At 44.8% G+C, this 13336-nt stretch overlaps 1 protein-coding gene across 6 annotated transcripts in view; it reads right to left on the bottom strand.

Moving 5' to 3' along the window:
- Nt5dc3 (5'-nucleotidase domain containing 3) overlaps nt 1–13336 on the bottom strand; it is a 93955-nt gene that overhangs the window by 36132 nt on the left and 44487 nt on the right. For 2 of the 6 annotated variants that reach the window (XM_090328519.1, XM_090328520.1), the window contains exons 15-16: nt 9364–9493; nt 8106–8803 (exon numbers count right to left, since the gene is read on the bottom strand). In XM_090328519.1, the coding sequence (XP_090184645.1) occupies nt 8140–8803; nt 9364–9493 (794 nt within the window). In that variant the 3' untranslated portion in view covers nt 8106–8139. Of the gene's footprint in view, nt 1–3884; nt 4029–4703; nt 4946–8105; nt 8804–9363; nt 9494–13336 lie in introns of those variants that run through there. The other 4 variants (XM_090328525.1, XM_090328521.1, XM_090328522.1 and 1 more) reach the window with 4 other exon arrangements.

The following is a 13336-nucleotide window of genomic DNA, read 5'->3' on the forward strand; positions in this document are numbered from 1 at the left end:
CTGAAGCACACACATAAAAGGGGATTTAGAATGACTCTGACATAGTCTCAATAAAACTGGCAGCCTCCTGATCACATGACAAATCAAGGGGATACCAGTCGACAATTATGGCAGCTATAGATAGATGGATTCCTTCTTCCAGAAGCAGAAGCTGGACCCAGGACCTCCAAGATCCTCTCTACTTGCCGCAGACTAAGGTGATGTTCCAACCTGAAAATGTGAAAATTCTTGGGCTGAAGGTTTCTCCCTCAACACTTTGGTTACCAGGTTTTCCCATGACCACAAGACCATGGACAGCAGCAGCTGCCTGAACCAAGGGCCCCTTCCAACCAATACACCACATTGTTTGTAAGATGCCAAAAAGCTAAAAGACAACCCCAAAGAATAACACAGCCCCAACTCCCAGAGGGAGTTAAAACCCCTCAGCCTTCACCCCTAATGGCTGCTCTCAGTTTGCTGTTGATACTCTCCTGTGTTACTTCAGACTTCCACCCTACACAGGCGCAGCCCTGCACAGCCTGGGGGTGTGGGCTCAAGTCTAACTGCCTGCCTAGCAAGTGCATGGTCTTGAGAGCAACCCCAGTGTTTCAGGGGGGAAAAAATTACACACACATACACATAAATCATCCGTATCTAAAGCTTGCTCACATGCATGCGTGCGTCCATGCATATGTGTGTTCGGTTTAACCTGGCCTCATTTTGTGAGTGTCACCTGTTCCCAGGTTGGCTCCAAGTTGGTGCACTTCTCCCAGTCAACTTCCGTTTAGTCTTCCATTACAATTAGTCAACTCCGCTATCATGGTACAAAGGAAGTTTAGGGGGAAAAAAAAAAAAAGTTCCTTGGGCACCTATGACTCAAATCCAGACTCCTCTAGCACATGCTCATATTTTTCATGGCACCATTTAGCATCTTTCAGGATTAATAGCACTCATTTTTGCATTTTTGTTAAACAACTACATTCTTTATAACTTCCAAATAGAGTTCAACCTCAAAAAGCAAGGCTACATGAATATATCAAGGTAGCAATACATGTGTTGTTTTGGATGCATGCATTTGAAAGGTTTCGGTGCACTAGACCTAAGATGATGGCAAGAAACCCCGCTCTAAAGAAACATCTTTCATGTGTACCTTCAACATTTCTTTAACTATCTTTTTCAGAAGACTGGGACAGTCTTAGAAATATTGATCTAATTTTAAAATTCTCTCAAGAAATCGCTTTAACCCATTATAACTCCCTAAAGAATTTGTACTTGTTATATAGTACATATGAGTATCACCCTTGTGTCATATGATTATTCCATAAATGTCTGGCTTGCATCACGGTGGTACACAGTCCTAATTGAATACATAGTTCATGATTATTTTTTAATTTTTGCCAGTCCTTGGGCTTGAACTCTGGGTCTGGGTACTGTCCCTGAGCTTTTTATGTTCAAGGCTAGCACTCCCACTCTACAGCTTGAACCACAGCTCCACTTCTAGCTTTTGGTGGTTAACTGGAGATGAGTCTCGTGAGCTTTCCTGACCAGGCTGGCTTTGCATCATGCCCCTCAGATCTCAGCCTCCGAATAGATAGGACTACAGGTATGAGCCACTGGTACCTGGCTATAATTTGTGATTATTAAATGCTCTCAACCCATAACTCCAAATAAATCAATATCTTAGAATGAATGCTTCTATCACTCCTCACTAATCTCCAGCCACGCTTTTCATAAGCTTAGTAAGCAATACAACCCCTCACAGAAGCCAGATAGTCTAAATAGCCCAAGTTCTAAGAAAAAGGAAGGGAAGGAAGGAGGGAAAGAAGGAAGGAAGAACTCCTAGATTATCTGAATACAAAGCTGGAGCAGCCCCTCTGGGAGAAGCAGCTACCCTACTGTTATATGTATAATAGGAAAGGCTACTTCTCTGATGGATATTTATTGAAGGGCAGGGATTGTGTTCAGATGCACATGTAACCACACAGCACATTTAAAAAAAATAAAAAACATCAGACTGGAAAATATGAGGCATTTGGCTTTATTTTGGCTTATTTCATTCAACATGATGATCTCAGCTCCATTCACTTGCCTGCAAATGACTTGATTTCATTTTCTTTCAGGTTTAGTAATGTTTTTGTGGTATATATTTCTTCATCAGTGGTTGGGCATCTCAGCTAATTAAACAGTTTGCTTATTGTGACTACAGCTGCAATAAATATGGGCAGGCAGGTACCATTCTTGTATATTGGTTTACTCTCATTTGGATTATTCCCACAGTGGTATGGCAGGGTCTCAAGATACATCTTTTTCATTTTTGAGGAATCTCCATACTAATGGCAACCATCGAGGAAACAAACATGTACTGGCCAGGATGACGGAGGGGAAGGACTCTAATACACTGCTAAGAGGAATGTAAAATACTGCAAGACGCCATGGAAATCAGTGTAAGAAACAGGATTTCTTCTGACCTCTTGGTCTTCAGAGACAGCTCAAGGGCCAACCCTCAGGAGCATTTACTTCCTTAACAGAGATGGCGGGTGGGGGAGGGGGGAAGAATGAGAAGGGAATGGAGGGAAGGATTGCTATTACTAATCTGTTTACCACACTCCCCATCCAGGAAACACTGGCTCTTGACCCAAGACTTGGCCCAAGACTGCTCAGCCACTGGGCACTCCCTCTCAGGTAACAGTAGTACCTACTATGGAACCCTGCTCAGCAACAGAAGAAAGTACCATTGTTAAAATATACAATGAAATCAAAATACTGAAAGGTCACATGCTGATTGATGCTATAGGTATAATATTTTTTTGGTTCTGTCATGGGGCTTGAACTCTGGGCCTGCATGCTGTCCCTGAGCTCTACAGCTCAAAGCTACCACCCTACCCCTGGAGCCACAGGACCACTTCCAGTTTTCTAGTGGTTAATTGAGATAAGAGTCTCACGGTCTTTAGTGCCCTGGCTGGCTTTGAACAGCAATCCTCAGTTCTCAGCCTTCTGAGTAGCTAGGATTACAGGCATGAGCTACCATGCCTAGCTTATATAATAATTTTGAAATAATATTTTGGCAATGGCGAACAGATGATGTTCAAAACTAGAGACAAGAGAGTTATCAGGAGGATGTGGTTATAAAGTCAATATAAGACGCATGCATATAATCTCAGCCCTCTGGAGGCTGAGACAGGAAGATAACGAGTTCAAGACCAGCCTAGTCTTTACAGCAAAACCCAGTCTCAAAAGCAAATAAAACAAGTTGTTGGGGACTTCTGTGATGAATTCTCTACCTTGATGGAAGTAGTAAACATACAAATCTCCTTGGAGTAAACCTGTACAGAACAGCAAATACATGTGCACACACAAACACACACCCGGACAACCCAAACTAGGCATCTGATCTCTCCTTTCACTACATACTGATTGTAATACTGTATCGTTGCTTTGCAAAAATGTTAGAACTGAGAAATCAGGCAAATAGGCCAGATTTCCCTATATCACCTTTTATAATGAAATAAAAATGTATAATTTTCTAAATAAAATTTTCAGTTGAAAAACAAATTTGCCTTTCTAAAAGCTGGGCTTAGATAATAATCTTCATTCCTTTCAGCTAAGACCTGCAAAGCCCGAAATGAGCCTTCTTTCTATAACCCACAAAATAGCTTCAAAAACCAAAGTGGAGAGAGGGATTATTAAACTCTTAGTAGAAGGAAACTTAAAGAAAATAAAGCATTCTATTTCACAGACACTTGAAATTTACTCAGAAAAAATTATTCAAACGGGGTTTTATTTTACTAAACTGACTTCTGGCCAAAAGACAGAATATGTCATCTTACAGAAGGTTTTCTCCCTTTATGTGCACCAACAGATAGGCACAGGCACACAGGCAAGCACACACACACACACACACACACCTCAGTCAATATCAAATTTCGCTCCCCAGTCTCAACAGACGCACTCGTGTAATTATTGGTCCTTGACACCAGTTTCCATCAGCTAAGGGGAAGCAGAAAACAGGACAATAGGTTAGGAGCTGTGACCCGTGTGAGGTCAAAGAGTGACCCAGAACCGGGGTCTCGCTTTTCCCTCCGGTAGAATGGGGGTGCAGCACCTGCTTCTGTGAGCCTGCTGTCAGTTCTCCCCATCTCGCCTGAGATGGGAATCCAACGGATTCCACGTTCACCCGGCACGAAGAACTCATTCACAAGCTCTGCATCTCCTCCTCGCCCGGAATATTTCCCACTTCGGACACAGCGCACCCCGCCCACCCCCACCCCGCTTCAGCCTCGGGGTGCCCACACCTGCCCAGGCGCCCGCCTCGGGCTAACTGGGCGCCGGCCTGATGGGGCTGTATTACCATCACTGCTGATTAAGAGCCATGTCTAACGGTAGGGAGACGGGAGGGGTCTCCTGCTGGACCCCCGCGGACCCCCGGGGGCAGCGCGAAGCACTTTCCATGCAGATTCCTGACCACTCGGGAGGGAGTTGGGAAGTTTCTGGAGTGGCAGTCCCGGTTTCCGGAGCCGCTCTCGGCGGAGGCGAGGCAGCCCCGCCGGCAGGGTCACGATCCGCGGGCCCGGAGGTCGGCAGCGAGGGCCGAGGTCAGCAGCGGGGTCCGGCGGTCCGGTCCGAGGGTGCCCGCCGCCCGGCTGGCGCGCAGGGCGCGCCCCCCACCTCCCCGGGGGAGGCGCACCCCCGCCCCGCGCGGAGGGCCTGGGCAACGCCGCACTCACCGTCCGTGCCTCTCTTCGCCTCCCGGTAGCGCTCCCACAGGTAGCGCTTCATGTTCCCCGCGGTCCCCTGCGCGGTGCACAGGCGCCGAGCGCGGCCCGGGCGCGGCCGCCCCCAGGCCGCAGGGCCGAAGCCGCCCCGCAGCGCCGACGCTGCCCTGGCCCCGGCCCCACGGGCCGCCGCCACCGCAAGCGCTGCTGAGGCCATGCTGCCAGTGCCGCTGCCACGCCGCAAGTGGCGCCGCAGGGCCAGAGCCAGACCCACTGGTCCGCCCCGCCGGCGGGCGGCTCCCTGCGTGGGAGCACGTGGCGCGGAGCAGGCGGCGCGGCCCCGCCTCCCGTAGCCGCGAGGCGTGGCCAAGGAGAGCGGACGTTCGGGCGTGGGCGGGCCCGAGGATGGGCGGGGCGGGGACGGGGCCAGAGCGGGCTGGGGCTGGGGGCGGGGTCTAGGTGGAGGCTGTCTTCGAGGCAGGGCGTGGTCTGGGTGACAGAGGGCGGAGTCTTGCCGGGCACAGGGCTGGGCTGTGGCTGCTGGGCTGACAGGCCCACACCGGGCTGCAGTCACTTCCTGACCCTACAGCGCATAGGGGTGGCGCGCTGGTACGGAGGCCGATGACTCCTCACAGACCCTGAGCCATAAATGTGACCCCGCCAGGCTCCGCTGCACCTTCCTCTGGGCCTATGCCTTCGGTGGCAGTCCCACCATGGACAGCCGTCATCAACTCTGAAAGGTGACCCCTCTCTCTGTATTAACAACCTCTGCAACCTAGACCTCCCTGGATCTCGGGGTCCAACCCCAGGCAACCTTATGTTCCACCTTTTAAAGGGTGGCTGGGCAGAAACCCACACATAAGGGCTAATAAAGTCTCCTGGAAGATCTCAGCCCCTTGACTCCAGTAAATTTGAAGGGCACCCCTGTTGCCATGGATGTACAGAATGAAAGGCTACTGCGCCAGCCTAGATTTCCACCTTAAGCAAGGTCCTCTGGACAGCATTATCTTGGCCCCTATCACACTCACAGTTAGCTGAGCTAGGCACTGCCCATGGATTTAGCTGCACCTGCTCCGTGCTTTGTTATTCACTAAAGTCAAATCAACAGTAACCTCTGCACCAGAAGGCATTTCTGTTCCAGCAGGGCAGGATGTCACCCAGTCAGAACTGGCCTGTGCTTACTCAAAACTTTCCATGCTGCTCACTTTTGAGCAAGGTGCTAGGCAGGGTAGGAGGAAAACTCAAGCTGGGCATTCTGCCAGGGGGACAATACAGCCCTATTTGAGACAAATAATGCGTGGTATTTAGAGATGCTTCATCTGTGACCTGTTCAGGAGATGTCTGTGGGAAAAGATAGCATCTAGGTTAGATCATGTCCAGAAAATAACTAGCACTAATGGAAGCTTTCCTATAACCATTATTTCATGCAATCCCCTCAGCAATTTTGAAAAGTAGGCACTGTAATTTCCCTCTTGAAACTGAGGCCAAAGTAGTATTTGGTAACTTGCCAAAAACAGGCATCTGAGCTCTTTTTTCACTGATTTAGTTGGGTGATAGGAATGAAGGTAGCCAATAAGTAATCCTTATTAATAGATAATGGTTAATATTCTACAAACTGCTGATAAAAACTGAGGACAATAAACTGTTCAAAATAGGCCAGGTATGGTGCTACAGACATAATCCTAGCTACAGGAGAGGCCGAGCAAGCAGGACCCAAAGTTTTAGGTGATCTTGGGCAAAATTAGTGAGAGCCTATCTCCAAAGTAAAAACAAAGGCAGTGAGGGTGGTGGTAGAGAGCTTGCCTAATATGTGTAAAGCCCTGGGGGAAAGGGGGAGAATGTTCAAAATAAATAGAGCTGTAGTACTTTAATTTTTTTTTTTTTGCCAGTCCTGGGCATGAGCACAGAGCCTGAGCACTGTCCTTGGACTTTCTCAAGGCTAGAGCTCTACCACCTGAGCCTCAGCACCACTTCTGGCTTTTTTCTATGTATGTGGTACCGAGGAATCGAACCCAGGTATTCGTGCATGCTAGGCAAGCACTCTACCACTAGGCCAAACTCCCAGCCCAAAAACTTAACTGTTTTATTTTAATATATTCATCTTTTCTTATTTATGTTTAGAAAAAAGTTGGGTGAGCCAGGCACTGGTGGCCCATGCCTACAATCCTAGCTACACAGGAGGTTAAGATCCAAGGACTGCAGTTTGAATCCAGCCAAAACAGGAAAATCTGTGAGTCTCTTATCTCCAATAAAGTAGTCAGAAAAAGCCAGAAGTGGTGCTGTGGCTCAAGTAGTAGCGCACTTGCCTTGAGTACAAAGAAGCGCAGAGACAATGTTCAGGCCCTGAGTTCAAGTCCTAAAACCAGCAAAATAAATAATTAAAAAATTTAAAGTTGGGTGATGGCAATTGGCAATTTTACTTAGATGAAGAATTCAATGTAGAAAAAAAAAGTAACAATTAGAACTTGAGTAATATTTCTCTACTTTTAGAAATGGGACCTTGTGAGATCCAACATTGTTCTATCTACTATAGAAATGTGAACCACTAAAAACCTGTTTTGTTTTGGTTTTGTGCCAGTACTGGAACTTGAGCTCAGGACCAAAACTGTCCTTAAACTTTCACTCAAAGGGTGGCACTAAAGTGGCTAAAGTCACAGCTCTACTTCGGGCTTTTTGGTGGTTATTTGTAGCAAACAGTCTCACAGACATTCCTTTGGGAGGCTTGGCTTAGAACTGTGATCATTAGATCTCAGCCTTTTGCGTAGCTAGGATTATTGCCCTTGCCCAGCAAAATCTGTTTTTTTGTTTTTTAGGTTTTTTTTTTTTTTTTTTTTTGCCAGTCCTGGGCTGAAGCTCAGGGCCTGAGCACTGTCCTTGGACTTTCTCAAGGCTAGAGCTCTATCTCTTGAGCCTCTGCACCACTTCCCGCTTTTTTGCTATGTATGTGGTACCAAGGAATCGAACCCGGGTCTTCGTGCATCCTAGGCAAGCACTCTACCACTAGGCCAAACTCCCGGCCAGACCTGTTTTTTTTTCTTTTGTTTTGTTTTGTTTTTTGGTGGGTCATGGGGTTTGAACTCAGGGCCTGGGCACTGTCCCTGAGCTCGTCAGCTCTAGTCTGTAGCCCTACCCTTGAGCCAAGTCCCACTTCCCATTTTTTAGAGGTTAACTGGAGATAAGAGTCTCAGGTCCTTTTGTGCCCAGGCTAGCGTTGAACTTTGATCCTCAGATCTCAACCTCCTGAATAGCTAGGATTATAGATGTGAGCCACTGCACCCAGCAAAAACTGTTCTTTATAGGTAAAAAATAGTTATTGTATCTCAAGCTTTAAAAAAAAACTCCAAAAACCTTGATTCTAAAATTCCTGTTTTAGAAGAAAATATTCAACTTAAGAGATCTAAATAAACAAAAGAAAAAATACTTATAGACACAAAAGTGCCCACAACTTTTATTCCTTATTAGTATCATTTGAAATCTTTAATAATTTGGTTTCTATTTGAGATTTTCTATGAAAAATAGGTTTCTGAGGAAACAAACTGTAACATGGGCTATGAAAAAGCCACTTTTCTGAAATGAGCTCGGATATGGATTCCCAGGGGTTACTGCTACTAAGAGGTGTGCTATTTCGGTAAATTGTGATTTGCCCTTCTTCACTCTCACTTCTAGCAGACAAAATCTTTTGCCTTGAAAGCCTTACTACACTATTCCTTTTGTCTGCATTGAAAATGTTAAAGGAATAGTCTTTCTTTTTCTTCGATGCGTCTCTTTTTGGGGTGTCCTTTATTTCTTCGTTATTTTGTGACTTCTGTAGGGCCTTCGTATCAGTAGAAATGCATTGCATGCGTCGCAAGTTCTTTTTCCCTTTGCCAGAAGCACATTTCTGTGTACCTGGAGTTGGAGGTGTTAACTCCATTGTCTTAGGCTTCTGTAACTTACCTATATTTGTGCACATGGCTGAGCTCACTGTAGTAGAATTCTGGGCACTGTGGTAGTTTATCTGATATAAGTGTTCCCACATTGAGAAGCCATGCTTTGAACCTTCATGAAACTGCTGGTTCTTGCCTTGAGGCCAAAATTTCTTGCCTCGCATCCGCTCAATTTCCCTGAGAAGGCTGAAAAGGATGGAAACTAATCAGTGGGACATATATAGAACAGAAACAATCAAAAGTGTATATATAGAGGCAGAAGTGTGGCCCAGTGGTAGAGTGCTTGCCTAGCATGCAAAAAGTCCTGGGTTCAATTCCTTGGTACCACCGACACAGAAAAAGGCAGAAGTGGTTCTGTGGCTCAAGTGGTAGAATGCTAACCTTGAGCAAAAAAAGCTCAGAGACAGTGCCCAGGCCCTGAGTTCAAGCCCCACAACTGCGTGTGTGTGTGTGTGTGTGTGTGTGTGTGTGTGTGTGTGTGTGTGTATGTGTGTATAAAATAGAAACAGAGAGGGCCAGGAGTTTGGCCTAGTGGTAGAGTGCTTGCTTAGCATGCACGAAGACCCGGGTTCGATTCCTTGGTACCACATACTTAGAAAAAGCCAGAAGTGGTGCTGAGGCTCAAGTGGTAGAGTTCTAGCCTTAAAAAAAAAAATCCAAGGACAGTGCTCAGGCCCTGAGCTTCAGCCCAGGACTGGCAAAAAAAAAAACAAAAACAAAAACAGAGAGACATGAAAGCAACTCACTGCAGGATTCCTTGAATTGATGGATGAGAAGATCCCAGGTAGGTCGCCCTTAAGTCAAGTGACCTATACAGATAGCCTACCGCCTCCGTCATGGCATGATGGTTAAAGTCATTTGCCAAGAGTTGACCTGCTGGATACATTAAAATAAGAATATTAGAATTTGGGGCTGGGAATTTGGTCTAGTGGTTAAAGTGCTTGCCTAGCATGCACGAAGACCTTGGTACCACATACATAGAAAAAAAAAGCTGGAAGTGGTGCTGAGGCTCAAGTGGTAGAGCTCTAGCCTTGAGAAAGTCCAAGGACAGTGCTCAGGCCCTGAGCTCAAGCCCAGGACTGGCAAAAAAAAAAAAAAAGAATATTAGAATTTTTAGCCAGGTGCCTGTTTATCATGCCTGGAATCCTAGCCACTCAGGAGCTTAGATCTGAGGGAATCCAGCTGGAGCAGAAAAGTCTGTGACTCTTATCTCCAACTAAGCAACAAAAAAGCCAGAAGAGCTATGGCCAAAAGGGTGGAGCACTAGCCTTGATCAGAAAGTGCTCAAGGACAGTACCCAAGCCCTGAGTTCAAGCCCCAGGACCACCGCAAAAAGAAAACACAGACATTTCAAGTGCTGGTGGAGAGCCTCTGAGGTTTCCCTGAAGAAACCTGAGACTCAGTACCTACTGTCCAGTGATGAACTTTTCCCCTGGATGCTGGTAGTGCCTGTGATTAAGAAGCAAGGAAGAACACAACCAATATTCTCTGACCAGAACACAAGCTGCAAATTACTAGCAAGGAAGGATTCTGCAGGCCAAGGGTTCTTTAATGAAAGTTTCTTTCTGTTTGATGTTATGCCATGTAAAGGGTTTTTGTTTGTTTTTTGTCAGAAGTCTTTCGTTCATTATTTGTAAATACATTTGTATATCTATAAACAGATCAGGGTGAAAGCTGTATATCATTAACCAAATAACTAAAGATAGCTACTAGATATTTTCATGATCTTTCTGCTCACCCACTGCCACTGAGCTATCGCAGGTAGGCTGGCTTAGAAGACCTGAGTGCACATGGCAAACATTGCCCCCTGTGGTCTTCCTTCAGTACTGCATGAGTTCTCCCCACTCCACAGCTTCATACTGCCCTGATCCACCCTTCATCTTTACACTGACCTTGTCATTTCTCTTCCTCACAGCCTAAATTGGAAGATTTTCTCTAGAAATTCTTCCCTATCTCTTTTACACGTGTATCATAATATCTATCACAGTATATTACACTGTGATAGTGAGAATATAGTGTCCCCCCCCCTCCCCAAAGGTTCATGCGTTGAAGGTTTATTTTCTACCAGGTAATCTGATCATTGAGAGGTGAGTGCTTTGACCTAGTCAATGGATTCACCACTGATTAGGGATTTCTGGGGGGGGAGGGGAGGTGGGAACTAGGGGTAGGTCACTGGGGGCATGCTTTAGAATGATATATCTTGTCCCAAGCCTCTTCCTGTCTGCCTCTCTGCTTTTTAAACACCATGAAGTGAGTGGCTTTGCTCCACCACACTTTTCTCCTGCCATAACCCCTGTCTCTGCACAGGGTCCACACTGAATGCCTACAATTAACAGGCTGGTCTCTACTCTGCAGGCACACTTCTGTCCCTACAGCTAGCATGACCCAGAGTCAACTGGCCTCCTTAGTCTAATTAGGTAATTTAACTTAACAATAAGGTACAAAATAAGAATTATTTTCTATGAAGACCAGACTAAACATTCTAGAAAGACTCAATGCTATAAGCTGCTTAGTTAATTCAAATTATGCTTGGGTAAGACAGCATAAAGATTTGGGGAAAAGGGCCAGGAGTGTGGCCTAATGGTAGAGTGCTTGCCTAGCATACACAAAGCCCTGGGTTCGATTCCTTAATATCACATACACGGAAAAATGCAGAAGTGGTTTTGTGGCTCAAGTGGTAGAGTGCTAGCCTTGGGAAAAATGAAGCTCAGGAATAGTGCCCAGATCTTGAGTTCAAGCCCCACGAATAACACCTAATATGTATGTATATATACATATATATATATATATATATAGAGAGAGAGAGAGAGAGAGAGAGAGAGAGAGAGAGAGAGAGAGAGAGAGGAAGAAGAAGAAGAAGAAGAAGAAGAAGAAGAAGAAGAAGAAGAAGAAGAAGAAGAGGAAGAGGAAGAAGAAGAAGAAGAAGAAGAAGAAGAAGACAGACATAATTCCTCACTATCACACACAGAGGAAAAAAAGACAGAAGTGGTGCTGTGGCTCAAATAGTAGAGCACTAGCCTTAAGAAAGCCTGAGTTCTTTTGCTGTCCCTTGGTTATCTCATATTGTTACAGTATCTCACTTTGTTATCTGATATATTGGATATATTTGTATTTGGTTATTTGAAATTGGATAGGGAAGAGGGGAAAACCAAGATGGGGGGGTGGGGGGAGGGTAATGGGGACCAAGACATATGAAAGGGTATCAATGTATGTGAATTAATGCACCTTCTATCTGGCAAATATCATGTAACCCTTTTATTAATTACAATAAAAAATATTTTCAAAAAAAAGAAAGCCTGAGTTCAAGCCCTAGGACTGTCAAAAAAATTGGGGAAGGGGGGAATAAGACAGCAATATAGAAGAATTTTACACAAGGACTGTGGCACAGTAGTTCTGTCGTCATGAACTAAAGTGATCTGTGATTATGTGTTTTGAAAAGTACATCTAATTCCAATCTAAAGATCCATTTTTAAAAAGAGAAAAATGACACTGATTCTCCACTACAAAAAAAATGCTGGTAAGTTGTATCTGAAGTCTCTGAGTTACTTACCTCACTTTTGAATTAATGGATCAACTACCCTAGGAAAGAGACTTCTGACTGAGATGATAATTTTTAAATTAATGAAGAAGGCCTGACTTCCCTAGCTGAGCATCATCCGGGGATGTGATTGTTTAATATCACTGAACTTGACTGAGGTGGCTGGCATTTCTCTTTACAAAAGAATCTCAGAGAGGGGGAAGTAACATTATGTTCACTTGTCATACTTCTTCTAAAATAAACAGCTCAGCACAGAACACTCAGCTTGATATAATGGAATATGAAAAGGCCCATTTCTATTCTTTTCTCCAAGAGAATGGCCTCTCAGTAGGCAAATTTAGAGCATTTTATCAAAGGAAAGTAATAAGTTGTCTCTGGACCAGAACCAGCTTGGAACATAAATCACAAAGACTATTTTATAGTCTGGATTTCTTCCAAAATCTCTAAGATTTATTATGTTAAAGTTTATATTTGAGGCCGGGAGTTTGGCCTAGTGGTTGAGTGCTTGCCTAGCATGCATGAAGACCCAGGTTCGATTCCTCGGTACCACATACATATAAAAAAAAAGCCGAAGTGGTGCTGAGGCTTAGGTGGTAGAGTTCCAGCCTTGAGAAAGTCCAAGGACAGTGCTCAGGCCCTGAGCTCAAACCCAGGACTGGCAAAAAAAAAAAAAAAAAAAAAAAAAAGTTTTTATTTGACACTGACACAAAGTTGAGATAAAATGAGCTACAAAAGATGCGATAAAAAAAAAGGTTTCTTTTAGGGCTGGGAATTTGGCCTAGTGGTTAAAGTGCTTGCCTAGCATGCATGAAGACCCGGGTTCGATTCCTCGGTGCCACATACATAGAAAAAAGCCAGAAGTGGTGCTGAGGCTCAAGTGGTAGAGCTCTAGCCTTGAAAAAGTCCAAGGACAGTGCTCAGGCCCTGAGCTCAAGCCCAGGACTGGCAAAAAAAAAAAAAAAAAAAAAAAAAAAAGGTTTCTTTTAGAAGTAAGTTCATCACAAAAGTGATCAAAATTTGGATTTGTCACCTGATTACAAACCCATCATTTTAATTTCTATATATCATTTTAATTTATGTATATCTTTTGACTCTAAATGTAGATCTTAATTACCAAAACTTAATGGGAGCTCCTTTTTCTACCCCATGGAATATTACACTGCACTCGACTGCTGATCAAC

The sequence above is a fragment of the Megascapheus bottae genome, chromosome 2 (genome assembly GCF_031878675.1).
Source record: "Megascapheus bottae isolate mThoBot1 chromosome 2, mThoBot2.hap1, whole genome shotgun sequence".
In the NCBI taxonomy this organism is placed as follows: domain Eukaryota; kingdom Metazoa; phylum Chordata; class Mammalia; order Rodentia; family Geomyidae; genus Megascapheus; species Megascapheus bottae.